The following is a 27539-nucleotide window of genomic DNA, read 5'->3' as shown; positions in this document are numbered from 1 at the left end:
GAACATCAATTTTTAAAATTTATACCAGTTTTAATCCTAACCCCCAAAACGTCTACTTTACCGGCTTTCTAGTCGCCCTTCCTTCCCTATGATGTATCATCTCCTTACTGTACTCTACAAAGACTTTAATTTATGTTGTGGTGCCATTCATCCACTTTATGAAGCGCTGAGTCCCCAAGGCCTTCGGAAATCATAGTAATTCATTTCAGCTGGAACTCAAACATCTGTTTATTAATTCAGTTAATTTCAGCATTTACTCCTGTGGCCCAACAGGCAATATTATACGTACACTTGAGTGAGCAAGGACTCTCAAAAACAACACAGGGCAATCCTCTACTAGTCTGGATCAGGAAAGCCAAAAGTGGACGGATGGTGATTAAAGAGGCTGTTGTGGAGCATAGTACATAGAAGCCTAGGTTTACCTGTTGCCAGCTACATCCAGTACATGCAGCTCAGTGGCGTCTGCCAGCTCAGAGGGAAGGCACGTTAAGCGGTTGTCTCGCAAAGAGAGGACATTTAGGCAGGCACAGCCACCAATCTCAGGTGGGAGAACAGTGAGCCGGTTCCGGTCCACGTTCAGGTTGGTTAGCTTGCTGAGCTTTCCCAGGGTTTTAGGAAGAGTCTAGAAAGGAAAATAAAACATGAAAAACAGGAACCGCAAATCTGCACATTTCAATGAAATATACAAAAGTGCAGGTTACAACAAGCATAATTTCTTTAGCTTCAGTAAATGTGACTGAGTATCTTTAGGAATGGTAGTGTACCTTGTCCTGTCCTCGAGAACACAATGTAAATAGTATCTGTTCAGACAAGACCTCACCTGAAAATGTGCTCTTTACACTGTCCATTGGCAGCTACCTTGACACAGTGGAATAGCTGCCTATGAAAGTTTCACAATAAAACAACACAGGTAATGGTGGTATCGACTGTCGCACATTCCAATCCTCTACTTAGATTTGTTGTTGAAAATCAAAGTTGTCAATAAGCCTCGGTTTTATTTCACAAGAATGGTGCCCCTCAAGGTAACATTTGACATCCCAATACCACAGATGTCGGCTTCCACTTAGATCCCAGCGGGGTCAGTTGTAGGAGACTATTAAACAGAGTTTGTCGTACCTCGGCACTCTAAAAATGTAATATCATAGAAGCCAGTGCATCTAAGGGAGTTTGTTCCCTGTCTTGGCCTAGTTAGTAAGTCAAGACCGCCTATGGCTCAAATACACAGCACTAATATTTGATCAATTATGAAGAGAACATCAGAAAAAGTGCTATGACTTAGAATTTTTAATGACTTGTTTAAGAGATGTATATGTACAGTCCTTCATAATATGGACACATAAAATATTGTAGTCAAAGGGTCCTTCTGTGCTGTAATCCCAGAAGAAAGAAGATGAAACGGGCAGCCGACACGTGTTTCGTTACTAACAACACTTCCGGAAGACACCAGATCAAGTGCCGCGAGACGGCGTGCAAAGGGCCTATCATAGCTCCCACCGCCACAACTTCAATTATAGACTTGAAAGTCAAAGAAGTACTCCACCCTTGCGATCGCTGAACAAATTCAGTTAGAATTACTAAGTCTGCTCATGTCACCGCCCCTTCAGGTACAACATTCTATTTACTAAATGCGAATTCCGGGACTGGTCTTGACACTTTCAGTTACAGATCTTTTTTTTGGTAAACCTTTATTTGTACAAAAAGGATATACAAATCTGGGCCTACAACCAGACCGGCCGGCCACGACACAATAGAGCAGTCAAAAAATACAGAAGAAAAATATACAGAAACAATCAGGATGATGTGCAATCAATACAGTTCAAAAAAGGAGAGGGGGGGGGGAGAATCTGGACGGCCCACAAACAGGAATAATGAAGGTTAATTTTATAATATTACAATAAGGAGTATAACAGGCTCGGATACAGCATAAATGAATCCAGGTTCCCAGAGCAAACCATTGGCCATAAGAAAACTAAAGGGCAGCAATGCGGAGAATTGTCACTACAGCATACATCAGTACGAAAGCAGAGGTGGTTAACTCAAATCAACATACAAGTAGACTCATCTTATGCACATCTACCACCCAGTAGTACATCGGAGACAGAACGAAGGAACCGGAATGCTAACATCACTAGAGCTAACCCGTCATACTAACCTTAGGGAGAGAAAGAGGGAGAAGGGGAGGGGAAGGAAAAGGGGAAAAAGAAAAATACAGACTGAAAGAAGAGCGCCGCGCCGAAACAAGCATCCCGTAGCAAGGACACAGAAAAGAGCAGGAGTATTAGCAACAAGGAGGGGATGGGAGTAGTCATTGAAATGCAGCATAGCCACAAGAAGGAGAGAAGCGACGATACAGACCCCATCCCAATCATACCACGGAAGGCAGGGACAGTCGCGGCGCTCCTATAAAGAGACACAAAAGGCCCATAGAACTAAGGAAAATAAACCAGCAAAGAAGACCCATCCCACCCATCCAGCACCCCTGCAGAAGGCTACGGTCTACCCCCCCAGCAGCGTGCCTGTCGCCCTAATCCCGAACCCGAAATGTAGTAGAGACACGAAAGAGAAGAGGAATAAGGAGACAAAAAGAAGGGCATGAAGACAAAAGAAGTAGGAGGGAGGAGTGAAGGAGCAAAGACAAAACGGTCGGCCTCAGCCCTCCGCCCAACCAGTCAATCGTAATACGTGTAAACGAAAACGACACAATCTCGAACGTCATAAAACTTACAAGGGGGTCACCCACCGCACTATGCATACGGGAAAGCTCGCCACGGATATGTACACCAGCAATCCACCGGGAGCAGTGTATCTCACCCTAGGCCTTTCTTAGCCACAATTAACTCCCACCATCTGACAGCGAGAAGTGAGCAACTCGGTGCGGGGCAATCACACGAACGAAAAGTAGTCCGATGAAGACGTAGGCCAGGGAGGTCAATCCATAAGCAAGAGAACAAAAGTCCGGGTATGCAGTTCAAGTGTCCCAACAATGTTAACAAGGGCAGGAAAAGACAGGAGTTCAGTCTCGCCGTTCGGGAAAGCGGGGGTTCCCCTGCAGAACAGAAACACGACCTCATCAAGGCAAAGATATGTAGCAAGCCACCATGTTTCTCGGACACTCGAGTAGGATCGGACCCCAGCACGACATCCAGGCCCCCAAACTCCAAACATTGAAGCGCAGGAGGTTCCAAAGCCACTTGCTTGCATACCTGTCGACGGACAGCGGCAGTAGCTCTCAGCGCAGCCGAGGGGGGTGAGGCAGAGGCATCACTGAGACGAGAGGGGACCGTGAGGAACCGGCCATCTAAGATGGCGGCGGACCGCACCGATCCCCCAGGGGCATCGGGGGACAAGGCCGCATGCAAGGACAGCAGTGCTTCTAGAACGTCGCCAATTGTAGGCTCACGCACACATGTCCAGGCCCCCGTGCAGTCCAGCAATCCAGGTCCGCCGTCTGGAGGATATCCACGGCCTATCTCGACGGCCGCCATTTTGTAGATTCAGCCTCGTCACCACCCCCCGCGACTCCCGGACCAGGCTCACAGATGCGGCCCCCCACAGAAACCAAGGGGGTCCCACTAATGCAGCCTTGGTGCAGAAGGGAGAGCCGCCAAAGTCGGGGTTCAGCCTGCAATATCGTTGGCGTGTCCGATGAACAGATCCCGGGCGCGAGGCTCCAGGGTGGATGGACGGAGCAGCGGCAGGGGGACCCCTTCACACGATCAGCCCTCGGTGCACCGCGCCCCACACCAGCTTCACGGCCGCCAAGGCAAGCCCGGATCAGGACCACCGGGATGTTCGCACAACGGTCTCTCGCCAGCGGCTCACTCTCTCGGCCGGGGCCGACGTTTACATCAACGCCAGGCTGGGTCCAATAGGCGAGGCCCCGGTTTCATCACCGCGGAGGCCCCGGTTCCTCAGGGGGCACAACTTCGGAGCCGCGGCACGCAGGAGCCTCCAGGTCAGACGGTGAGTAAGAGCAACACGTTGCGTTTCAATTTCTGCTCGAGTGTATCGTCCCGGGGCAGGATATGCGAGTCAGGCCGGAAGGCTGACGGAGCCGAGCTACAGAGCGACCATTACGATCGCGAGCTTGGCTCCTCCCCTCAGTTACAGATCTTAGAAGCCTTAAGAAAGTTACTTTTTAGTAACGAAACACGTGTCGGCTGCCCGTTTCATCTTCTTGCTTCTGGAATTACAGCCGAGGTACGACAAACTCTATTTAATAGCTGCCTATGAAAGGCCTGGGTGCTGCAACACCTTGACTGCATGGCTTGAAAAATCAGTGCCAAGCTGTGATGTATCTTATTGTCACCTGACCTGTTGAATGTCTCTAACAGATCAGAGGCTGAGAGTAATCCCGGAGATCTACTCCTTGTAATCCTGACTCTACTTTAAAACAACATCTAGGACTTAAACTGATAGCGCTTGAGTTAAGTCTCATGCATAGGCAGTGCGCGCCGCTTTAGTATCCCTATGCATCATAGCTGTAAGTGCAATTTGTAGTTACCTGTGAACCAAAGTTGAATTATTCTTTACAAATATAACACAGGCAGGGCTACGAAACAGTATTTTTTGTGTAATAACTACATCCTGGGTTAAGCTAGGTTAGGCCACCAGGCAATGTTAAACGAGAGTCCAAAGGAGTAACTCTGCATTCCACATAGAATGCATCATTGTGGTTTTGTGACATCCGTGGCAAACCAAGGAATCCACTAAGGATACTGCACAGCAACAATAACTGCCTCTGAAAAACAAGAAAGTACTCGAGGAACCCTAAATTCAACATAACAGCAATCTCGGACTCAAACGGTTATCACTGCAAACTACAAAGCACAGTCTTTCACCAAAACACATCACTATCCTCGCCTCAGTTTCAGCTTGGATTTCGAGATGGGCCTTGCTTTATAAGCCTTGAAATCTTGAGAAGACTGACAACTGGGAGATGTAGATGGACTCAGGCAAAGCACACCCAGAGACATGGTGAGGGAAACCTTTGTTCAAACGACCAAAGGCAATGGGTGGAATCTGTGAAAAAGTCTTAGCTACTGGCAACTGCTCGGAACCACATTCCAGTCCAATATTTTTCCACCTACTGAACTACTCCAGGTAGGAAGTACGCATATGCAAGTAACTCTAGATCATTCTCCAAACAAACAGTTCAGCAGGATATCAGACAGAGTTGGCCTTGCTTAGATTCAGACTTGTGACCTGCAGACCACAGCAAACGTTGACAGTAGGTGTTAACTCACTGATCCACATGTCCATTGAAGCCCCTGATCCTTGTGAATATAGAAAGCTTGGAGCCAAACACTTCTACAAATGTAAATGGAGTTATTCATCACCCAGATGTTAATTCGGTTAGGTATTTATTAAAAGTGGCAGCATAGTCACCACTTTATCCAGACACAATCTGCATTTATTTGACAGGGCATCTGCCCTTAAGATTCCCTGGCCTCTAAGTCCCAATGAGGAAGAATGATAATAGATCTCACTAGGCTTTGGCCAGACGGATGGTCAGTGGCTTTTCATTTTGCATGCAGGATTGCATACTTTATTTTTTTTTTTACATGTAGCCCAAGTGAAGTAGTCTACTGAATATCCACCGTGATCCCCACGGCAGGCTCCCACGCTCGCCCTGAAGGTGAGTGGAAGTGTGCTACGTGATGCAAGTAAAAACAAGTTTCAGTGAAATGGCTCAGCAAGTTAAATGTGTCTCAGACATGTGCCGTGATCTGCGCGTTGCAAATTTGAATTCCAGCAAGGGCAAATGAATCTTCCATCCTTTCAAGGTTGGTCAAGTGACCGCCATTAAACAGGGCAGTAGTCACACCCACCGTTAGCAGGTTCTCTGTGAGGATGAGCTCAGTCAGGTTGTCACAGTCCCCGATGGATTCAGTCAGAAGGCCAATGCGATTCTGATCAACCTTCAATATTGAGAGCTGCTTCAACTGACCTGGAGTGAAGTAATACAGTATTGTTAGAAATGAGAAAACAAAGCAGCTAAAATAAGCCAATCACAGTGTAGAAGCAGAGCAGACGTGCTGGGATAATGCAACGCGTACAGCATTAAGTTCAGAGGTGCAAATGTATTTAGGGAAACTACAGTTCACATACAGAGCAATCTAGAGATTTCAGTACATGCTAGGGCACAATTTCAGATTTAACCTGCCTGCACATATAGCAAGGATAAAAATCCCAAACAAAGCAATATACAGGCTTTTTTTTGTTTAAATCTGTTTAACATTTTCATTTAGATATCATATATAGTATTGACAACATCAACAGCACTATATTCAACGTACAAGAGTGACATGCATTTAAACACAGCAGTGTGTGATGTTATGTTAGCTAATGTCTACTGTAGAACGCGCTACATGCGGCCTATAAAAACATTGCTGTACGGGCGGGAACACCGGAGGTCAAAACAACGTAGCCAACTCGAAGCAGTAAAAAGATTTAGTTAATTCGAGGCAAAGGTGCAAAAAACAAGAAATCCGAAACAGGGAACAGGCCTGTACACATCTTATTAGCTAACATGCGCTATTTCTCAATTAAACATCAAATGGATTAAACAAAAGAGCGGGTGACAAATGGTCAATACATTTTTCAATCAATTCACAACTGGGCAACATATGTCAGTGGAGTCTAATGATCGTCCAGGGGACTCAACTGTGTTTTACATAGCAGTTTGGAAATCAATCAGGATAACATCCAGCAGGCTGCGAGGGGGTACTTGCGTAAACTCATCGTGTCTTCCCTGTATAGGGCGATACTCTCTGCTTGAACCCACGTAGCCATGGATTGCTCCCAGGCAGCAAGCATAAGGGGGATAGATCATTTTAATTTGAAAGTAATCAGGTGCTTGGCTAGCAGGAGACCCAAGTCAAGAAATCGGGGGTGTCCCTGTGTGCCCTATAGCTACGGTGTATGCCTAATAGGCAAACCTCCCACGTGTGCAATGAGGTGCGTCTTGTGCAATTCGTCAGGCAAGACGCAAGCTTAGCAAGAAATGATGACCCCCCCCCCCAAACAACTTCAGGACGGAGCAAGGCTTGCTGGACTGAACAGACAGTACAGCCTCCAAGCTTATGAGCACTCTAGGAAGGAGTGCGTTGGATGTATGCACTGTTTCTATAGCACAAACCTAGCTAAAAGGCAGCCGAGCTTTGTACAGTGCCAAAGACGCGCATAAAGTCCACGAGTGACAGGAGAGGTGACTGGTTTGTAGACATTTAAAGTGGTATGTAGTGCTTTCATGTAGTGTTCTTTAAAGAAATGCGTCTTCAACTGCTACAGCACTAGCTAGGACGAACAAGACATTATTAGTCAAAGAGGGACCTACAGAAAATATTTCACTGAAGGCTCAAAGAGACTGCCTAAAAATCTCAACCTCCATTACACCTTGATATACCAATAATCCATAATGGCACCAGAGTACTTGACAGAGGACAGACTGAAGAAATACAAAGCTATGTTACAAGTAGTTTACAAGCATGTGGTAGAATAAGTAAGAGGCAGTGCAGTGCAGAGCCGAGCACAATCACAGTTGAACTAGTAGGTACAATTCAGCGAAGAATAACCGTTTCCTCACCAATGCCATCAGGAATGCTTTCCAATACATTCTGGGAGAGCAGCAAGTCTGTCAAAGCCACGAGGCCACTGATCTCGGCAGGCAGGTGTTCCAGCTTGTTCTCGGACACATCTAGACACACCAGGCGTCTGAGGTTGCCAAGTTCCTGTGAAAGATGAAGAAAGAGGGATTGAAAGACGCCTGGCTCAGGAGAAAACTAAGGTTCTGCTGCTCTGGAGGGCATTCTCTGCTCAGAAAAACAATGCCTAGCAGCAGCCAGGCTTTACAGCCGTAATTTCCAAAAACACTAAATGTTCAACTAATTTTGAACAGAGTGAGTGTGAGATTATGAACTGACCTTGAGATTTAGATTCTGCTCAATAACCCCCATAAAATCCTTCAAGTCAATTATAGAAAACCATACTTTTTAGCATCACCTTATGGTAAAACAATAACAGATCCATTATTGTTGAAAGAACAATACTCACTGGAGGAAGTGCAGAGAGTTGGTTTCGGTCCAGCCATAGTTCTCGTAAGTTTGGCAACGCTCCTAAAGTGTCTGGCTGTACCAAAATAAAGCAATTGGTGATTATCATGAATAAACAGGCACTAATAAATAGTCTAGAAAAGTACAAAATACTATACACACACTTCTCTCGGTCGCTGCTCTAAAATTGAAAAGCATTCATATCTTGAGAATACAGTCCCTTACCTCACCATCCAATACACTGACTAAATCTCAAGTGATCCGTTGGCCTAAACCTTGTCCAGATGAGAATATAGACTCTAGACCCTTCCAAAGACTGACCCTACTGGCTCACCATTTCATACAAGCATCCAATGAGACGCCAGCTACTGGGATCACCATCCCATAAACTAACCAGACAAGAAGTGGGCACTCCTTGGATCACCACCCCTTAGGTACTCAATGTGCAGCCAGTCCCCTTACTCACCATTGTATACACTGACCCAAAATGAAATTAGTACCTTACCTCGCCAGGCCTGGCATTGGCTCCATGAGAAATCTGCCTAATGACTCACCATTCCATAAACTGCACCGGTTACAAGCCAGCACTCAGAGCTCAATGATAAATCAGCTCCTTGCCCAATGAGAAGACAGTTCCTAGGCGCAGTATCGCTCATATAAACAACAAGCATTGAAAATGCAATAGGTCTCACCTTTGATTAAGTTGAAGCCATTTGCTTTGCTAATGGTATTGTATAGCAACGCAAATGGCTTTAACTTAATGAAAGGTCAGACCTATTGCATTTTTGTTATTTACGTTGTTAGCGTAGAGCTCACGCGACAGTCGAGTCGTCATTATTATTTACGCTTTCCACATAGAACTCCTGTCTCAAAAAGGCAGCATGCTGCTGGGGTGCTCTCAGCGTAGTGCTCACGCCCCAAGAAGCAGCAGGCAGCCAGGCTGTTATTATCATTTATGCTTTCAGCATAGATTGCAGGTCCCAGAAAGTAGAAGATGGCCGGTTTGTTATTAAAAGTGGAACCTTGTGGTCGCTAATATTTTGCGCGTTGCTTTTAGTGAGACAGATTAGCAGAGCCGCACTGTTCAAGGTTTCCAGACTCTTTTCGAATCCAGGCGCTGTAGAACTGTTTTTGTTTTTCCCTCATCTCACCAAAGACGTTGGCAGATTTAACAAGCCAACTGATTTGTTGTCGGTGCCCTTCGGCTAACTGCGTTTGTCTAGGCCAGCATGTCCTTCCTCATGTGGTTGAGGTCTGGTGTAATCATAGGACCCAGGGGGAAGTGCAACATTTAACAAGTTATCAATCACAGGCACCGTCCCCAGCTTAATAATGTGTTGGTTTTCCTCTCGAACGTCTTGCTCTAAACGTGCCATGCTCAGCGCAGCTTTAAGCCAACCTTCTTTGCCTCTGCCTATAAACTGGTTCAGTTTATAGTTTTGCATTTAAAGGTCTAGGGCCCCGGCGCAGGTATCATTAGTGCAGCAGGTGCAGTGGTTCCAAAGTTTACGACTGTGAGAAGCTCTCTTCACCACGATGATGGCTGTTGTGTGCCACAGAGCAATGGGTAGATGAGCCATTATTCTTGCATGACTTGAGAGCCCACAGTAAACTTGTTAAGTCACTGTTCGGTTCCCCTTACTTACACACTTTAATGAACATGTTAAAAAAAAGTAGCTCTGAAACCTGAAGAGCCTGTAAACTTCACAGGGTAAAACTTTGGTTCTGCCCTTTGCTGTCAATCAGGCTCCAAGACATCAAATTAGTGTATACGCTAGCCACTGTGTTTGTTTGTACAATAAAAGGCATGCCTTGGGAGGAGGAGGCGGTTCGGGGGGGGTACGAACATTTTCCAAAACAAATGATTCCGTTTACCTTTTTTCTTTTTTTTAAAGTATTTTATAGAAAGTTTCCATTGATTTAACCAAACAAACTCAAGCACATAAAAGGCAGAATGCACGCGACTACCTCTTCCCTTCTTCCTTGTCCCTGGCCCGAGAGCACCAGAGTCTCGCTGAGAAGCTCTGGGAAATGAAAACAGAGAGGGGTTGACATGCCAGAGGCACTTGATGTACAGCTGGGTCACCGAAGGTTGCCTCCAGAGTTCCGCTCGTTTTCTGACCTAAGGCGCGCTTCATTAACCAAGGCTTGAGACATAGCGTCTGTGTGTGTGCAGCAGAGAGGGAGCTCGTTAACCACGCAGGGAGCGAAAGATACGCATCTCTTAATAATGTTTGTGGCCAGTTCAGGTTAATAATAAAAAAAAAAAAAAAAAATTATCTTACAGAAAAATAACATTTAACCTATTTTCTCCACCCCTTTGTGTCTGAACTTGCCATAGAAAGACCAAATAGGATGCAGCAGTCTGTCTCGCGCATCGTCTTTTCACCTATAGCTAATAGCACGGTTGCTACTTACAGGCCTCTGTAAGACAGCTTGACACAAAACAAGACAACCTGTTTTAATTTTGAACTCTTGGCGTTGATCCGCCAGAAAAATGCCGCCTGACTTGCTGAGTAACTGTAAATAAAATGAATGTCATTTGAGGCGAAAACTTGAACCACAGAAAAAGATCATTATCAGCAGTGAAGAACACGCTGGCGTTTTATTTCTTTTTTCCAGTCAATTGCGTTCTGAATTGGGTTAGCTTTTTGAGCATCAGTCAAGATGCAATTTAGCATAGTAAACGCTTATATTCATTCAGCTCGTCCAGCAGTGATGTAAAATAAAAGCGTTTCTGGTTGTCGGAGGCATTACATGCAAGGAAAAGCACTGCGTGCAAAGTTTATAATAGAACCATCTGAAAGAGACGGCTTTAAAAGCATTGCCTTTTGGCAGCTACCTGCCACCGCTTTGTTGCCGTAAACTGAAGTTGGGAAGTATGTTCGGCGCTTCGTGTTAATGAAATGTGGTAAATAAAAACAACCGAATGGCAACGTAAAAAGAAAACATTACTCAGTGCCATTTGTCTTGCTTGCCGTTGCCCACTGCTCTTCTTCATTCATCGCTGCTCCTGGGGTCTGCTGCTGAGCAGTGGGGGCGGAGAGGGCTGAGTCCGGGACGGAACAATGCTCAAAGGCATACAGGGCTGCTGTATGAAAGCGCAGAGTGGAGGTTTAAATATGCGTTCGGCGGCCGGGATGCACGCCTAGACGAGACCTAAAAAAAATGCAGGCTACAACATCTCTTGATACTAAAACAGAAACAAGGGAAGAGTGAGGCGAGTGATGGAATGGGGTTACAAGTAGAAAGACATTGGCGAGGAGAGGCAGGAGAGAAAGAAAACAAGACGGACGGACGGAAGAGAGGGGAGGGGGGAGGAGAAATGCGACACGGAGGAAAGGGGAGGGGGCGGAGCGGGTTAAATTATATGGAAATACCAGCATCAAAGAAAACAAGACGGAGGGAAGAGAGGGGAGAGGGGAGGGGGGAGGAGAAATGCGACACGGCGGGAAGGGGCAGGCAGGATGACTCAGGGGAGGGGGCGGAGCGGGGCAGAGCGGCATGTGGGTGTGAACAAGCCGGGCCTTTGAAGTGAAGCTAAGCTTCACTTCAAAGGTGTCGGAGGAATGCGGGCGGCTGTGCACGCGCTTTTAAGCTCAATGCACATGCGCATTGAGCTTAAAAGTCACGGGCACTGCAAGGAATCGCCACGATTCCTTGCAAGTTAGATAAAGTCTGGATGAGCCCCTATAGTCTCGCTTGCTCGATGCGCATGCGCATCGACAGGCGAGACCTAAAAAGTGTACTTGTAAAGCGCACGTTCACCCCACTGAGGTCTCTTGGCGCTGAATAACAGATGTTTATTGTTATCCAACTCAATGGTACTCATTTTATCAACCTCAGATGGATGAAAGGCTGAGTGACCCGCCGGGATTTGAACCTGTGACCATGAGGTCGAACACAGGCCCCTGCAGTGGATGCCTTAGTCCACTGAGCCACCAGACTCGGCTTAAACTGGCGTATAGAAGTAATCACCTTCTAACTCACTTGTATAATTGGATCTAAATTGCAGTCAGGATCTCCCCTCAAACTCATGCATAGTCAAAATGATCGGCAAAAACCTTAAGCAATCATTATTGAAACACACCCAACTGCAAGAATCCCTCGGGTCCTTCCGAATACTGAACTCACAGTGTCAACCATTTATTTGGTTCTCCTACAAATGCAATTAATGCTTTATACACATCCATTTATTAATGGTCGAACAGTAAGCACAAGTTACTACTTGTGTAACGATATATCTGTAAGAGACATTAGTTAGTATTAGATTCCTTACCTTAGAATATCCCCAGGCGTCAGACTGGATCCGGAATTTTTTTGCGTAGCAGTACCCTTGCGCGTCGGTAGGCGTCGTCTGCGGCTCCGCGTCTGTCGTCGGCAGCGCCGCGATGACGTCGGAGTACTTGGACGCCGCCTCCGCGTGCCGACGTCAGTTCTTAGACACAGCTTTTCCGCGCCAGAAGCGCTGAGCCATGTTAAAAACCAACACTGGTGCCATTGAAACTAGGGCCCTGAAAGGGGATAACCCTAACCCTAGATATCGGTTCGCAGAACGGGAAGGATGGGTGGGTCGGTAAGGAATCTAATACTAACTAATGTCTCTTACAGATATATCGTTACACAAGTAGTAACTTGTGCATCTGAAAGAGACACGTTAGTATTAGATTCCTTACCTTAGAATAGATACCCCAGCAATACCAACCCCGGTGGTGGGTCTGCGAACCAATAATCGCACCAGAAAGTCCTGGAGGACGGAACGGCCAAAGAAGCCATCCCTCCGGACTTGGCTGTCCAGGCAGTAGTGTCTTGCAAACGTGTGCAGCGATGCCCACGTAGCTGCCTGACAGATGTCTTGTAAGGGCACTCCCCGGCCCAGGGCAGTTGTAGTCGCCATGGCTCGGGTGGAATGAGCCCGCAATCCAACAGGGGGCTCCTTCTTAGCCAAGGAGTAACATGCCTGGATACACAAGATGATCCACCGGGAGATGGTCCGCTTGTGCACCGCTTTCCCCTTCTTAGCGCCCACGTAACCAACAAAGAGTTGGTCATCCACCCGGAACTGGCGTGTGTGATCTAAATAGAATGAGAGCGCACGTTTTGGGTCCAGACGGTGGAGCCGCTCTTCCTCTTTAGAGGGATGCGGAGGCGGAAAGAAGGTTGGCAAGGTGATAGACTGCCCGATGTGGGAGGCTGTAACAACCTTTGGCAGGAAAGATGGCTTAGTACACAGCACAACCTTGTCCGGATGGACAGAAAGGAAATGAGGAGTACAAGAAAGAGCCTGGAGCTCACTCACTCTCCTGGCAGAGGTGATGGCAACCAGGAAAGCAGTCTTCAGAGTTAGAAGGCGAAGAGGACTGTTGTGAAGTGGCTCAAAGGGAGCGCACATCAGAAATGTAAGAACAAGGTTCAAGTCCCACTGAGGCATCACAAACGGAACAGGAAGAAACGTGTGTGAGATGCCCTTTAGAAATCTATTTACAATAGGGGACTTGAACAAAGAAGGTTGATCATGCAGCCTCAGAAAGGCTCAAAGAGCAGAAAGGTAGCCCTTGATAGTGCCCAGAGCAGAGCCCTGCTGGGCAAGAGAAAGAAGGAAGAGAAGAACCTCAGAAAGAGGGGCAGCAAGAGGATCCACAGCCTTTGCTGTGCACCATGCCACAAATCTGTTCCACCTGCAGGCGTATACTGTTTTTGTGGAGGGACGCCTGGCTGCCAGAATGACGTTACAGACTTCAGGAGGCAAGTCAAATGGCCTCAGCTGTTGCCGCTCAATCTCCAAGCATGGAGGTGGAGACTGGACAGGTTCGGGTGGAGGACCGTCCCCTGTTGCTGCGACAGAAGGTCCTCCTGAGGAGGCAGACGAACCGGGGGATCGACTGACATACTGAGTAGCTCTGGATACCAGTACCTTCGTGCCCAGTCCGGAGCCACAAGGATGACTTGGGCCCGGTCGCGCTTGATCTTCTTCAGCACTCTGGGCAGAAGTGGTATAGGCGGAAAGGCGTACAATAGACCACAACTCCACTCGCGACGAAAAGCGTCTCCGAGCGAGTGCCGCCTTGGAAATTCCAACGCGCAGAACTGATGACATTGCGCGTTCTCTTCGGTGGCGAATAGATCTAACCAAGGCTCTCCCCATTGCTGAAAGAGGCCTTGCGCCACATCCGAGTTCAGACGCCATACGTGATCCATCATGCACCGACGGCTGAGCTCGTCCGCCCTGGCGTTCAGAGAACCTGCCAGGTGTTGAGCCACCAGGGTCACGCCCTGGCGTTCCAGCCATTGCCAGAGGCGCAGAGCCTCCTGGCAAAGGGTCCACGACCCCACCCCGCCCTGTTTGTTGCAGTACCACATGGCGGTGGTGTTGTCCGTGAACACCTGAACTACACTCCCCCGGACAGAGGGAAGGAATGCCTTCAGTGCTAGACGAATCGCCCGTAACTCCAACATGTTGATGTGGAGCCGGGCCTCCGCCGGAGACCAGAGGCCTCTGATCTCTGCCTCTCCCATGTGGCCACCCCATCCCTGGAGGGACGCGTCCGTCACAACTACGTGCTCCGGTTGGGGAAGGGAGAGGGCTCTGCCGCTGACCCAATCGCGGTCCGTGAGCCACCACTGCAGCTGTCTCGCAGTGCCCTCCGAGATCAGGACGTGGTCGGGCAGGTTGCCCTGATGCTGGGCCCCCTGAAACTTCAGGTCCCACTGCAGAGCCCGCATCCGTCACCTGGCAGTAGGATGCAGGAGGCCATCAGCCCCAGAAGCCGCAGCGTCAATCTGACCGAGACCCGGGATAACGGCTGAAAGATGGGAATCAGAGCCTGAATATCCCGGACCCGCTGTTCGGGTGGATAAACCCGAAACCGCGCCGAGTCGAGAACCGCTCCGATGAAAAGGAGCTTCTGAGAGGGGCACAGGTGTGACTTTGGCACATTGATGGAGAACCCCAGCCGGTGCAGGAGATCTGCCGTAGTCTGGAGGTGGCTGATGACTGTCTGGGGCGAGCCCGCCTTCAACAACCAGTCGTCGAGGTAGGGAAAGACTGAAACCCCTAACCTGCGCAGATGAGCTGCGACCACCGCCATCACCTTTGTGAACACCCGTGGGGCGCTGGTAAGGCCGAAGGGGAGCACGGTATACTGAAAGTGCTCGTGGCCAATCGTGAACCGCAGGTAGCGCCTGTGGGCCGGCAGGACAGGGATGTGGAAATAAACGTCCTGCAAGTCCAACGCTACCATCCAGTCTCCTGGGTCCAGGGCAGCTAGGACCTGAGCCAGTGTCAGCATTTTGAACTTCTCCTTCCGGAGGAAGCCGTTGACGTTCCTTAGGTCCAAGATAGGGCGTAGGCCCCCTTTGCCCTTCTTGGGTACCAGAAAGTAGTGGGAGTAGCAACCACACCCTACTTCTGGCCCAGGAACGCGCTCGACGGCCCCCTTGGCCAAGAGGGCCGTAACTTCCTCCTGCAGAAGTCGCAAATGATCCCCCGATACACGGTGGTTCTGCGGTGGCATGGCTGGAGGAGTCGCCTCGAAGGGGAGGGAGTAGCCCCTTCGGACGATTTGCAGCACCCACCTGTCCGATGTGACAGTGCGCCAGTGGAGGTGGTGATGGCGAACCCTGCCCCCCACTGGCGTCACATGGGCCTGAAAGCACAGACTAGGAGGGTTTTGAGGCGGATGCTGCGGGGGAAGGTGTGGACTGACCTCGCCGTTGTCCCCGACCGCCGGGACGGCGGTTCCCACGACCGCCACCGCGTTGGGTATTACCTTGCGGAGCGTGGCTGGCAGCACGTGTGGGTACACCCCTTCCGTGGCCACGAAAGGAGTGAAAGGCAGCCGATTGCTGGCGCGGGGCCGAGAGGCCCAAGGACTTGGCCGTAGCCCTGGAGTCCTTAAAGCGCTCGAGCGCATGGTCTGCCTTGCCGCCAAAGAGGCGACGGCCATCAAACGGCATGTCCATCAGTGTGTTTTGGACATCGGCCGAAAAGTTGGCGGTCCTCAACCAGGCGTGGCGTCTGACCGCCACCATCGTTGCCATCGCTCTACCTAGTGAGTCGGTGGTATCCAGCCCACACCGGATAGAATATTTGGCTGCATCCCAGCCCTCCACAAGGGCTTGGCCGAGTTTGGCCCGTACCTCCAACGGACACTCTGGCAGCACTTCCGCAACCGTATCCCACAGAGAGTGGGTGTAGCGGCCCAAGAGGCATGCGGTATTGGAAGACCGCAGTCCCAGACTAAGGGACGAGAAGATCTTTTTTCCGTACTGCTCGTACCTCTTGGATTCCCTGTCCGGCGGCGCCGCCGGGAATGCGGTCTGGGAATTGGAGGCCTGGATGACCAGGCTCTCGGGGGTGGGATGGGTGGACAGGAAACATGGGTCGCCCGGGGCCGGGCGGTGGCGTCTGGCCACGTTCCTATCTACGGGCGAACCCGTAGCGGGCTTGGACCAAGTGCCCAAAAGAACGTCGGTTAAGGCCTCGTTAAACGGCAGCAGAGGCTCGGCTGAGCATGACTGCGGCTTAAGGACCTCAGTGAGGAGGTTGGTCCTCACGGCCGCGACGGGGAGCTCAAGGCCCAAGGCCTTGGCTGCCCTCATCAACACCACACTATAGGTTGCCCCCTCCTCCGTAGCCACGGTAGGAGGCGAGACAAATCCAGTGTCAGGCGAAGTGTCTATACCACTGGCCTCCCCAAGTTCACCTGCCCAGTCCTCATGAGACTGGCATTCACGTGCCATAGGGTCCTCAGACCCCTCCCAATCCTCCTCATCACCCATCACCTGGTACTCAGGGTTATCAAAAGATGGGGCCGGTTCATGGAAAGTAAACTCTCCGAACGGCGTCTGAAGCGGCGCTGGAACCGGGTCGAGGGAGGCGTCGGGGTGGCGCCGCCCGAGGACGGTGCCGGTGGTGACACCTGAGGGGTCGGCGCCGGGGAGGTCGTTAAATCCACCGGCGACGACCCGGATCCGGAACTGGATCCAGCGGGGCCCTGCGGCGCCGGCTGCGTCGGAGCCGAAGCACCCGACGGCGTTGGGGCCGGAGCGCCCGACCCGCTAGGACCCCCAGACTGTTCCGCTGGAGCCCGTCGGAGCAGAGAGGGGCCTCATGGCCATGAGGAACCGCTCGATCTCCTCCGGCGTCGCGTTAGGCCCAGGGACCGAAGGGTATGAAGCAGGACGCGGCGCCTGCGACTCAGACGGAGCCGCGTGGGCGGTGCCATCCGAACTCCCGGCCGCGTCGCGCGAGCGCCGAGGGGGGGGGGGGGGGGGGGGTGGTCGGAAGAGCGATGACGTCTCATCGACTTCTTGTGCTTACCGGACGACTTCGACCCTGAGGAGTGATGTCGACTCCCGGAGCTATGATGGCTCCGCTCCCTCGACCTCCGGCCGGACCGGGACCTCTCTTGGCGTGGGGCCGACTGCCGGAGTTCGAGTCGCTTACGAGACCGCTTTCGAAGTGAGGGCCCGGCAGTCGGAACAGGCCTTGTCGTCGTGGTCGACCGCGAGACAGTGGAGACACCGACGGTGAGGGTCCGTTACCGACATCAGTTGGTCGCAATCCTCACAGGGCTTGAAACCAGGCATCCCTACCAGCACCGAGTCGGAGTTGAAGACTCGAAAAATGAGATAAAAAAGATCAAAAAGATTTAGTCAAAAAGTGACTAAGGTACCACTTTTTCCGGATCTGCGCTGCTGGCGCGGAAAAAAGAAGAACTGACGTCAGCACGCGGAGGCGGCGTCTAAGTACTCCGGCGACGTCATCACGGCGCCGACGACGGACGCGGAGCCGCAGACGACGCCTACCGACGCGCAAGGGTACTGCTACTCAAAACATTTCCGGATCCAGTCTGACGCCTGGGGATATTCTAAGGTAAGGAATCTAATACTAACGTGTCTCTTTCAGATATACAGATCAACTGCGAACCACAGCGAAGAGTGGGTAACGTTTACTTAATTGAGAAACCACCTTTCTCTAAATAGCTGGAAAACCAACTCAAAATAGCCAAATGCTAGTTCTGTTCTGGCATGTCCAGGCAATCACCCAAGGTCTGCTACTGGAAACAATACTGGCACGCTCGAGGTGTGGCGCCACGGCCAGGGCGACTGACGCTGGAATCTGGGGATCAGGGTTCGATCCCCGGCTCCGGCGGCAGGTTAGCCCAGCACCATGTGACTCTGGGCAATAGCTTGCTTAATCTTCCCGACGGCCCCCAGCGCCTAGAGACCCTTACGGGTGATTGTGCGCTTTACAAATGTGGATTAATATTATTATTATTATTATTATTAGGAATTGCTTGAAAATATGACACAGGAACTTTGGGATTTTGCGGACTGCAATATTTCAGGCCAAAAAGAAAGCAACTGTCTTTCTATTTTCCAAGACTTCTTTTTTGCACCAGTTCTAGAATAATTTATCAAAAACAAAATATTGATACTACAAATGTTTTGGGGCAGGACAGAGACTTCCACAGCTGTGTTTCTCCTTCCTAATTCCATCAGACAATTTCAATGTCCTTTTCCTCCCCTGACCGTGACCCTTTTAAACACCTGCTTTTTCCTTGCATTTACTTTCTACCTGCGCCTCCAGGCAGAAGGCAATAACATTTTTACCCTTTTGATGTTTTTCCTCATGATTTTGATTCTCTACCAGCTGGATCATCACTAAGAAATTGTTCGGAAATTGATGCCAATGGATCTGGTCTAACTAAGTCAAAACCAGCACCCGCTTCCTCCCTTCCTTCCTCCTCCAACTACTACATTGAATTGACATTGAATTTATTAACTGCTCGATTAATTAAAATCATTACAGTTAAAAAATATATACATATATAAAAAAAAAACTAACAACTACTGTTAAAAATTAATCAATTGTTTACAGCCAATTCACCTCTGGCCCCTGCTCACTCCCCAGCCCTTCAATGCCATTGACCTTATGAGCGGCTAACTTTCCTTAGTTCATTAGAACACATGCTTGGGGTTTACTTTAAAAAATAATTTTAAAACTAGGGTGATAAGACTCTTAAATTACACCATTTTGTAAGACCCAAATTGCAGAAGTGGGAAAAAGGGACGTCAGTATGGCACAGGATCAGCATCTGCTTGTGACGCCCCCCTTTATAGTGATCCTGATTGAGAGTGTAATTCGATTTGCAAGTCAAATTGGTTTGAAACCCATTAGAGAAATGGTGACATTGTTTCTAAATTTACTTATATGCCCATTGGCGCAGGTCTTATCACTGCCTTCTCTGTACAGAAGACGGAAAGAGGGCTTCCCCCATATCAACAGATAGTATTGAGGATGGTCTCATTAAAGAGTAGCACAGCTTCAGATGACTTCAAGAGCATGAATCCATGAAGAGAGGTTAGACTTCTCAACTGGAAAAACTTGAAAATATAACAGTTCTACAGATTTTCTTTATTGTTAATAACTACCCAAAGCATGAACAGTGTTCTGTAGGGAAGCGTAGGTCCCACTTTCAGGTGATGTGTCAATGTAACTGGCACATGTAGATCAAAAGTCAAATTAGGCAAAAATGCCATCAGTCAGTGAATCTTCATCATTCTGAGAATGTCATTGGCTCAAAAAGGCTGGGCAAGCCCAAATCCGAGGCAAACATGGAATCTACCTGCTTTCATATCTCAGCAGTGGAACATCTATTTATCCAAAAGTGCAGCACTGCTAACTTAACTGGACCATTCAAGAAGGGGAGAGGATGTGGCTTAACGATCTAGGGTGATCAATCGCAAGTCGGGGGGGACCGGGTTAGAGCCTCACCAATGAGGCTCAACATCCTGCGATTCTGGGAAAATAATTTATTCTCCCTGTGCTTAACAGAAAAAAGGAATGTGTCTTTTTGTAACGTAACTGGTGCTCATGTAAAGATCTCTGATACTCGATAGCTGCGGGTCAAGTTCGAGCTATATAAAACTTTGAAAGAAAAAAAACTGAAGATTGCTCATATAGAATCAAGATTGGCCCTAAAGCCCCACCAGAGGGTGAAGGACCTGGGCCAAAGCCACCAGCTCAGATGCAGATTGAACCAGAAGTAACATAAGCTCGTAAGAGCCACCAGAGCAGGGTTCAAACCAAATATTATCAGCATGGTAGTACAGAAAGCTTCTATCTGTCCTACATTTGAAGCAGCAGGAGACTGTTCATGTGCTATTGCCACTTCAATTAAAGCTTTTCAAAGACATTGACTAGCACTGAAGAGTCCAACAACTCCACAGAAACTGGTGAACTACACTAACAGTGAAACACTCAAATATGGACTTGTGACAAGAGGACATACTCTTGAAATCTTTGATCTTCTCAGGTAAGGAACACTCTACAGTGTATGCACTATTTCTGCATTATGGGAGACATAATAAAGGATGGATCCCAGATGGCAGACAGCCTGGCTTCCTTCTCCCTAATGACCTCAGCGTGCATCTGCAAACATGGGACTTAGTCTTCAGTATCATGTGCTAGGCCTGAAGACCATATGAACGGTCCACTTCCAATTGGTCAGCAGGTCACAAGTCAATATGAGAACGTGGTGGGAAAAGATCACAAAGCTACTGGTAGAAAATCTCTAAAATAGCAGTGTCTGATGTACAGAAAAAAAATACAGGACCAGCTGAGCTGGAGCTACTGTGTTAGCTCCGCCAACTAAGTCTGTGGCTCCACGGATGCAATTTTTGGACAAGTTACTTACCTTCGGTGACACCTTAACTGGTAGAAACATGATCTAGCCGCACACTTCTTACCTTTCAACTTCTGGGCATCAGGCTGGATCTGGAAGATTTTTTATAGCAGTATTTTTCTTAGCAGTACCCCTGCGCACCTGTAGGTGGCGTCAGTCGACAGCGTGATGTCGTCGTTTTTGTTGTTGTCGTGACGTCCACATCAATATAACCGCCACTGCGGCGCGCTGACGTCAGTACTTTTTACGACCTTCAATGCCAGAAGCGCAGAGTCATGAAGTGACTGACCATGGTGTGTTAAAAAAGACAGCTAAGTACCTGAAGAGGAACAGCCCTGACACTAACAACAATTCTGCGGTGTGGGAAAGATGGGTGGGTCAGTAAGGAATCTGCAGCTAATTAAATCTCCAGATAAGGCGTTACAGAAGTAACTTGTCCTTCTGATAGAGACATCTAGCTGCAGATTTCTAACTTTTGAAAAGATACCCAAGCAATACCTCCCTCGGAGGTGGGACTGCGGAAAGTTTTAGACCAGAAAATAGGCCAAACAGGCCCTCTCTGTGAATCTGAGAATCCCGGCAATAGTGTCTGGCAAACGTTGCAGAGATGCCCATGTGGCCACTTGCAAATATCAGCCATTAGGACTCCACGTTGGAGGGCTGTGGTGGCTGCCTTCGCCCTAGTGGAATGGGCCCAGAGGCCTTTGGGAGGCTGCTTCTTTGCTAAGGCATAACAAATCATTATACAGAGGATAACCCAACATGATATATAAAGAGTTGTTCATTCACCCACAACTCTTTAGTGCGATCAGGGTAGAACGATTACACTTTTTGGGTCCAGACGATGGAGCCTCCTCTTCTTTGGAAGGGTGCGGAGGTGCATAGAAAGTAGGCAGAGTAATGAACTGTCCCAGATGGAAGGGAGTTACAACCTTGGACAGAAAGGATGCCCTAGTCCTTAGAACCACTTTGTCCAGAGAGACTGTCCGGTAAGGAGGCTGAGATGACAGTGCCTGCAGTTCGCTCACCCATCTGGCATAGGTATTCACCACTAAAAAGGCTGTTTTGATAGTGAGCAACCGTACAGGGCAGTTGTGCAGCAGCTCCAATGGGGCACACATTAAGAAAGTAAGGCCCTAATTAAGGTCCCTCTATGGCATAAGAAAAGGAGAAGGGCGAAACAAGTGGGTTAACCCCTTCACAAACCTCTGCACCAGAGGGGACTTAAAAAGTAAAGGCTGATCTGGCAGCTTGAGAAAAACAGAGGGTCAGAAGGTAGCCCTTCAGAGTGCCCAAGACAGAGCCCTGCTGGGCCAAGGAAAGGATAAACAGGAGAATATCTGACAAAGAGGCAGAGAAGGGATCAATAGACAGTTCTGTACAATATTGACAAAATCTGTTCCATCGGCAGGCATATACCGATTTCATGGAGGGACGCCTGGCTGCCAGAATAACTCTGCAGACTTTGGAGGAAGGTCAAAAGCTGTCAGCTGTCGCCTCTCAATCCCCACACAAGGAGGCAGGCAGTAGACAGTTTTGGGTGGAAGCCCGTCCTCCCCCTGCTGCTGCAACAGAAGATCCTCCCAAAGTGGCAGCCTGATCGGAGGTTCGATGGTCATAGCCAGAAGCTCTGCATACCAAACTCTCCATGCCCCATCCTGAGCCACAAGAACGACTTGTGCCGGGTCGCTCCTGATCTTCTTGGGCACTCTGGGCAGGATTTGTATGGGTGGAAAGGTGCACAGGAGGCCTGAGCTCCACTCGTGACAAAAAGTGCCGCCGAGCGAGAGCTGCCTTGAAAACTGAAACGCACAAAACTGCTAACATTACCAGTTCTCTTCAGAAGAGAGACCTAATCAAGGCTATCCCAACCGCTAAAAGACTTTGTACCACCTACGGATGGAGATGCCACTCGTGATCCTCAAGGCACCTTCACCGGAGTTAGTCTGCTCTGAATATTCTGGAGTCGCAGTTTGGCAGGATAAGACCGAAACTGCATTGTGTCCAGGACCGTTCCGATAAAAGGTAGCGTCTGAGAGGTAATCAGGTGCGACTTCAGTACATTGCTGGTGAACCCCAGTGAATGTAAGAGGTTCAACATAGTCTGGAGTTGGGCGACGACTGCTTGGGACGAGTCCGCCTACAACAACCAGTCGTCGAGACAGGGGAAGAATCGAACACCTGATCTCCGCAGATGGGCTGCGACCACCGCCATGCCATCACCTTTGTGAACACCCAAGGGCACTGATGAGGCCGGAAGGGCAAACTGAAAGTACTTGTGCCCCACCGTAAAATGCAGATAGTGACGAGGGGCAAGCAGGATGGGGACATGAAAATAGGCATCCTGCAAGTCCAGAACTACCATCCAGTCTCCCGAGTCCATGGCAAATGGGATCGGAGCTAGAGTGAGCATGCATCTTGATCTCCTTTTTGTAGTTGAGAGCTCTGAGATTGAGGATAGGACGAAGGAGTCCGTCCCTTTTTGCGTCCAAGAAATAGCAGGAGTAACAACTGCAGCCTATTTCTGGCCCAGGAACTCTCTATAGCTCCCTTGGCCAGAAGAGTGTTACGTCTTTGCAGAGTAAGGCAAGGCGATCCTTCGTCATGGTGGAGGGTTAGTCTCTAAGGGGAGGAAGTAGCCTTCGGACTATTTGCAAAACCCACCTGACCGAGGTGATGTGTCGCCAGTGGTGGAGATGATGGCGTATTTCTGCCACCAACTGGTCATGAAGTATCCTGGTGGGATCAGACTAGGAGGGTTTTGCGGCAGAGGAGGTCATCATGGCTTGGCTCTATTTCTGGCTTCCCAACACTTTGAGTTGTGGTAAACTGCGTCCACAGCCTCGCAGAGGTTGCTGAACTTGCGGGCCATCTGGCTAGAATAGGGTTGGCACTGTTGGTAGCCCATTCCGTAGCCAAGAAAGGAGCGAAAAGCAGCCACAGGACGGGATGTTGTGGTGAGGCCCAGGGACTTGGCCGTAGCCCGCGAGTTTTTGAAATGCTCAAGTGTGGCCTCTGCTTTGTGAGTGAAGAGATGAGAGGCATCAAAGAACAGGTCTATAAGATTAGCCTGGATAGACCCCGAAAAACCAGAAGTCCCCAGCCAGGCATGGCCACAGTCATGGAAATCACTTTGCCCAGCGAGTGTGTTGTGGCCAAGCCACATAGGAAGCGAATTTCACTGCCTCTCGCCCATCTGAAATGGCTTGGGCGAGTAGAATCCGGTCCTCCTCGGACACTCTGGGCAGCACCTGGGCAACTATATTCCATATTGAATCGGAATAATGGCTCAAAAGACATGCGGTGTTCACCGACCGCAATGCTAGACTGGCGGAAGAGAAAATGTTCTTCCCAAAGCTTTTCAGTCTCTTGGATTCCCTGTCTGGGGGTGAAAAAGGGAATGCATCAAGGGAAGTGGAAGGTTGAACCACCAAGCTTTGTGGGGTGAGGTGGGTGGTGAGGAAAGCTGGGTTGCCCGGTGCTGGGCGATGGCGGTGGGCAAGCGTTCTGTTCACAGGAGCCCCTGTTCTGGGCTTAGACCAGGCGCCCAGAAGAACGTCCGTCAAGGCCTCATTAAAAAGGCAGCAAGGGTTCTGAGCTGGAGACAACAGGCTGCAGAACCTCTGTCAAGAGGTTATACTTGACTGCTACCGTAGGAAGCTGCAGGTCCAAGACCTACACAGCCCTACACACCACCACAGCAAATGATACCCCCTCCTCCATAGCCAGGTTAGGGGGAGACAGCATGCCAGAAGCTGGGGAGGTGTCCAGGCCACTGGCATCACCCAGTTCCTCATACTGGTCTATATCCTGGGGTTGCGGGATTTCTAAGGAGTTCAGCTTCCCCTCCCAATCCTCCTCATCCATTCATAACCCTTCAGGATAGGGAACATTAATCGGCATGAAGCCGTACTGCTCAGTCGGCGCTGGTCTCTGCGTTGGTGGACGCCCTACCGCCCCGTGTAGTCGGGAATGAGGATTGGGGAGGTGCCGTCGGTGGGTGCCCGTGACACCTAGGACCTCGGCTGTGGACGCTGTGCTAGGGGAGGTCGTTGTGGAGGTGAAGGCGCAGAACCCACGAGGACTCCTTCACCCAAAACTTCAGGGCCCAAAGGAGCGCCAGCAGTGTTGAGCCACCCAAATAAGGTGCACACGACGTCATAGAACTCCTTAAGTGGGGCGGGAGTCGCTCCCGGCCCTAGGAAGTGAAGGCAACACGGAGCCGACCTAGACACCTGCTCCGCGGAGCAGGGTCTCGACGCTGAGGTTCCTCCATCTCGTCACACGACCGGCGTGGTGATGTTGAAGCAGGTTTTGACTTCTTGTGCTTTTTGTGATGACTCTTATCTGATGACTTGGAAGAAGAGTACTTCGATCCTCCGGAGCGGTGCTCACACCTTCCTCTCGACTGAGATTGAGACCAACAGGGCGACTTCCGAGGCGCCGGTCGCTGGCCCGATTAGCTTTAGGGACCACTCTCTTACAGCTTTGGGTGCCATGTCCCGGTAATCGGAGCACAACTTCATGTTGATGGTTGCGCTTCAGGCACCAGAGATGCACTAAGTTGGGGTCCGTGACTGACATGGCGCGGTGACAGACACTGCACGGCTTGAACCCTGTGGTCTTCTTGCTAGACATCCCTAGCACACAAAAAGAAGTCGAGAAAAAGTTGGATAAAAGTCTGTCAAAAAATTACAGGGGGTAAGCTCTCTTCGAAGAATCTGTGCTAGCTGGCGCAGAAAGAAAATAACGGACGTCAGCGCCCCGAAGTGGCAATTATATTTACGATGCAGGCCACCTACTGGCGTGCATGGGGTACTGCTAAGAAAAATCTTCCGGATCCAGCCTGACTCTTGGAAGTTCAAAGGTAAGGAATCTGCGGCTAGATGTTTCTATCAGATCTCAAGCTACTCAGATTCAGTCTAATGACAGTAGATACCTACCAAGAAAAAGAAGCAACTGAATTATTTTGCCTTCAAAAGTAAAAATACATCTTTAGTCTGAAAAAACTATTTCATTATGTGTTATCAATGTAATTCTGTTTTCAATGTGGATTCAACATAAGCAAGTGCATTGTTATGCAAGAGTACTCTGGTACTTGTATTTCGCTCGTTGTACAGTGAACATAAGTGATGGGGTAGAGAGCATCATTTATTTATTTATTTATTAAAACACTTTTAAAGCGCGAACGAAGGCCCTTGGGCATCTCGGCGCTAATAGTCTCTGCAATGTTTAACCGACATGGAAGCTAGAATTTATTGATTAAAAAGCCAGGTCTTGAGGTGCTTACGAAAAGACCAGAGGGAGGTACTTGTTTTGATCGACTGTGGCAAGGTGTTCCAGAGTTTAGGTGCAGCTACAAGGAATCTTCTGTCTCCCCATGAGACGGATTTGGTGCGTGGTACCACCAGTTTGTGTGAGCTGGATGAGCGTAGCGTTCTGGAGGGACTGTAGGGGATAAGATTTTGAGTAAAAAATGCAGGTCCGACATTGTGTAGAGCCTTATATACTAAGCAAAGAGCCTTGAACTTAATTCTCTTCCTCACAGGCAGCCAGTGTAACTGTCTAATGGTTTCTGACGCAGATTGATGTTTAGGGATATGTCCAAGGAGCCTGGCGGCTGCATTTTGAATAATTTGCATTTTTTGTAACACTCTTTCTTGGGCACCTAAAAACAAAGTGTTACAGTAGTCCAATACCATACAGAGAGCAACAATCCAGTGGTCAAAGGAGAAATCTGAATTAAAGGGGGTGAGGGAAGAGCACCTCTGTCAAATGCACAAAGAGTACATCTCACACGGTAGCTTTTTAGACACTTGCTTCAGGACCTAATTTGGGCAACATAAATCTGCTCTTTTCCCACCCATGCAGCAAGCCAATGGCCAATTCAAATGTATAAGTAAATGTGAGGAGGGTCCTTAAAATGTTTAATCTTCAATTTTCTACAAAGGTGGGACAGAAGCATGGTCTCTTACCAGGACTTCCAGGTCATTGCTGCCAAGGTCCAGCTGCTCCAACTTGACCAGGAATGAAAGAGAACTGAATGTTGCCACCCAGTCAGACAAGAGGCATAGGGGTAGAGGTGCAGATACAAAAAAAAGAATAGAATGGAGACAGGAAATGGAAAAGATGGAAGAGAAAAAATAATACAATTTCAAATCAAGCAGTTTGCATAAGAAAACATTTCAATCTGATTAACAGATTACAAATACCTTGGTTAGTCAGGAAAATCTAATTATCCTAGAGCATGTTCAAACAGAGCTTATTATACCCTAAATTTAGCCCATGTAGAACCTCACCCACTAAGGAACCCGCTCAAGATGAACAAGGAACAGCAGGATAAACCTAAAGAACAAGTTACTTACCTTTATTAACGATGTATTTGTAAGAGACATAGGTTAGTTGTAGACTACTTACTTCAGAATTACCCACAGGCGTCAGAACGGATCCAGAGAATTTTCTCTTAGCTGTACCCCTGCGCGTCGGTAGGGGGCGTCGGTAGAATCCGCGACCGTCGTCGTGGTCGCCGGGATGACGTTGTGGTGCCTACTTAGACGTCGCCCCTGCACACTCACGTCAGTTCTGACATGACTTTCCACATCAGAAGAGCGGAACCATGAAAGATATTGACCACTGGTGTCTCACTATCCGTGCCCAGTAACGGAGTCCCTATCCCTAGAAGTCTGTTCACAGAACAGGTAGGATGGGTGGGGCATTGTTACCAAAGGTAAGTAACTTGTTCATCTGAAAGAGACAGTTGGCTGTAGATTCCTTACCTTAGAATAGATACCCC

The 27539-nt window shown here is 49.1% G+C and overlaps 1 protein-coding gene across 21 annotated transcripts in view; it reads right to left on the bottom strand.

The window, feature by feature from the left end:
- The window catches only part of SCRIB (scribble planar cell polarity protein), a 576647-nt gene that overhangs the window by 320180 nt on the left and 228928 nt on the right, over positions 1–27539 (bottom strand). For all 21 annotated transcript variants that reach the window (XM_078686589.1, XM_078686596.1, XM_078686598.1 and 18 more), the window contains exons 6-10: positions 26722–26785; positions 8056–8130; positions 7589–7733; positions 5832–5950; positions 423–622 (exon numbers count right to left, since the gene is read on the bottom strand). In XM_078686589.1, the coding sequence (XP_078542715.1) occupies positions 423–622; positions 5832–5950; positions 7589–7733; positions 8056–8130; positions 26722–26785 (603 nt within the window). The remainder of the gene's footprint in view (positions 1–422; positions 623–5831; positions 5951–7588; positions 7734–8055; positions 8131–26721; positions 26786–27539) is intronic.

The sequence above is a fragment of the Lissotriton helveticus genome, chromosome 4_1, assembly GCF_964261635.1.
Source record: "Lissotriton helveticus chromosome 4_1, aLisHel1.1, whole genome shotgun sequence".
In the NCBI taxonomy this organism is placed as follows: domain Eukaryota; kingdom Metazoa; phylum Chordata; class Amphibia; order Caudata; family Salamandridae; genus Lissotriton; species Lissotriton helveticus.
This window is presented reverse-complemented; position numbering and strand designations above follow the sequence as displayed.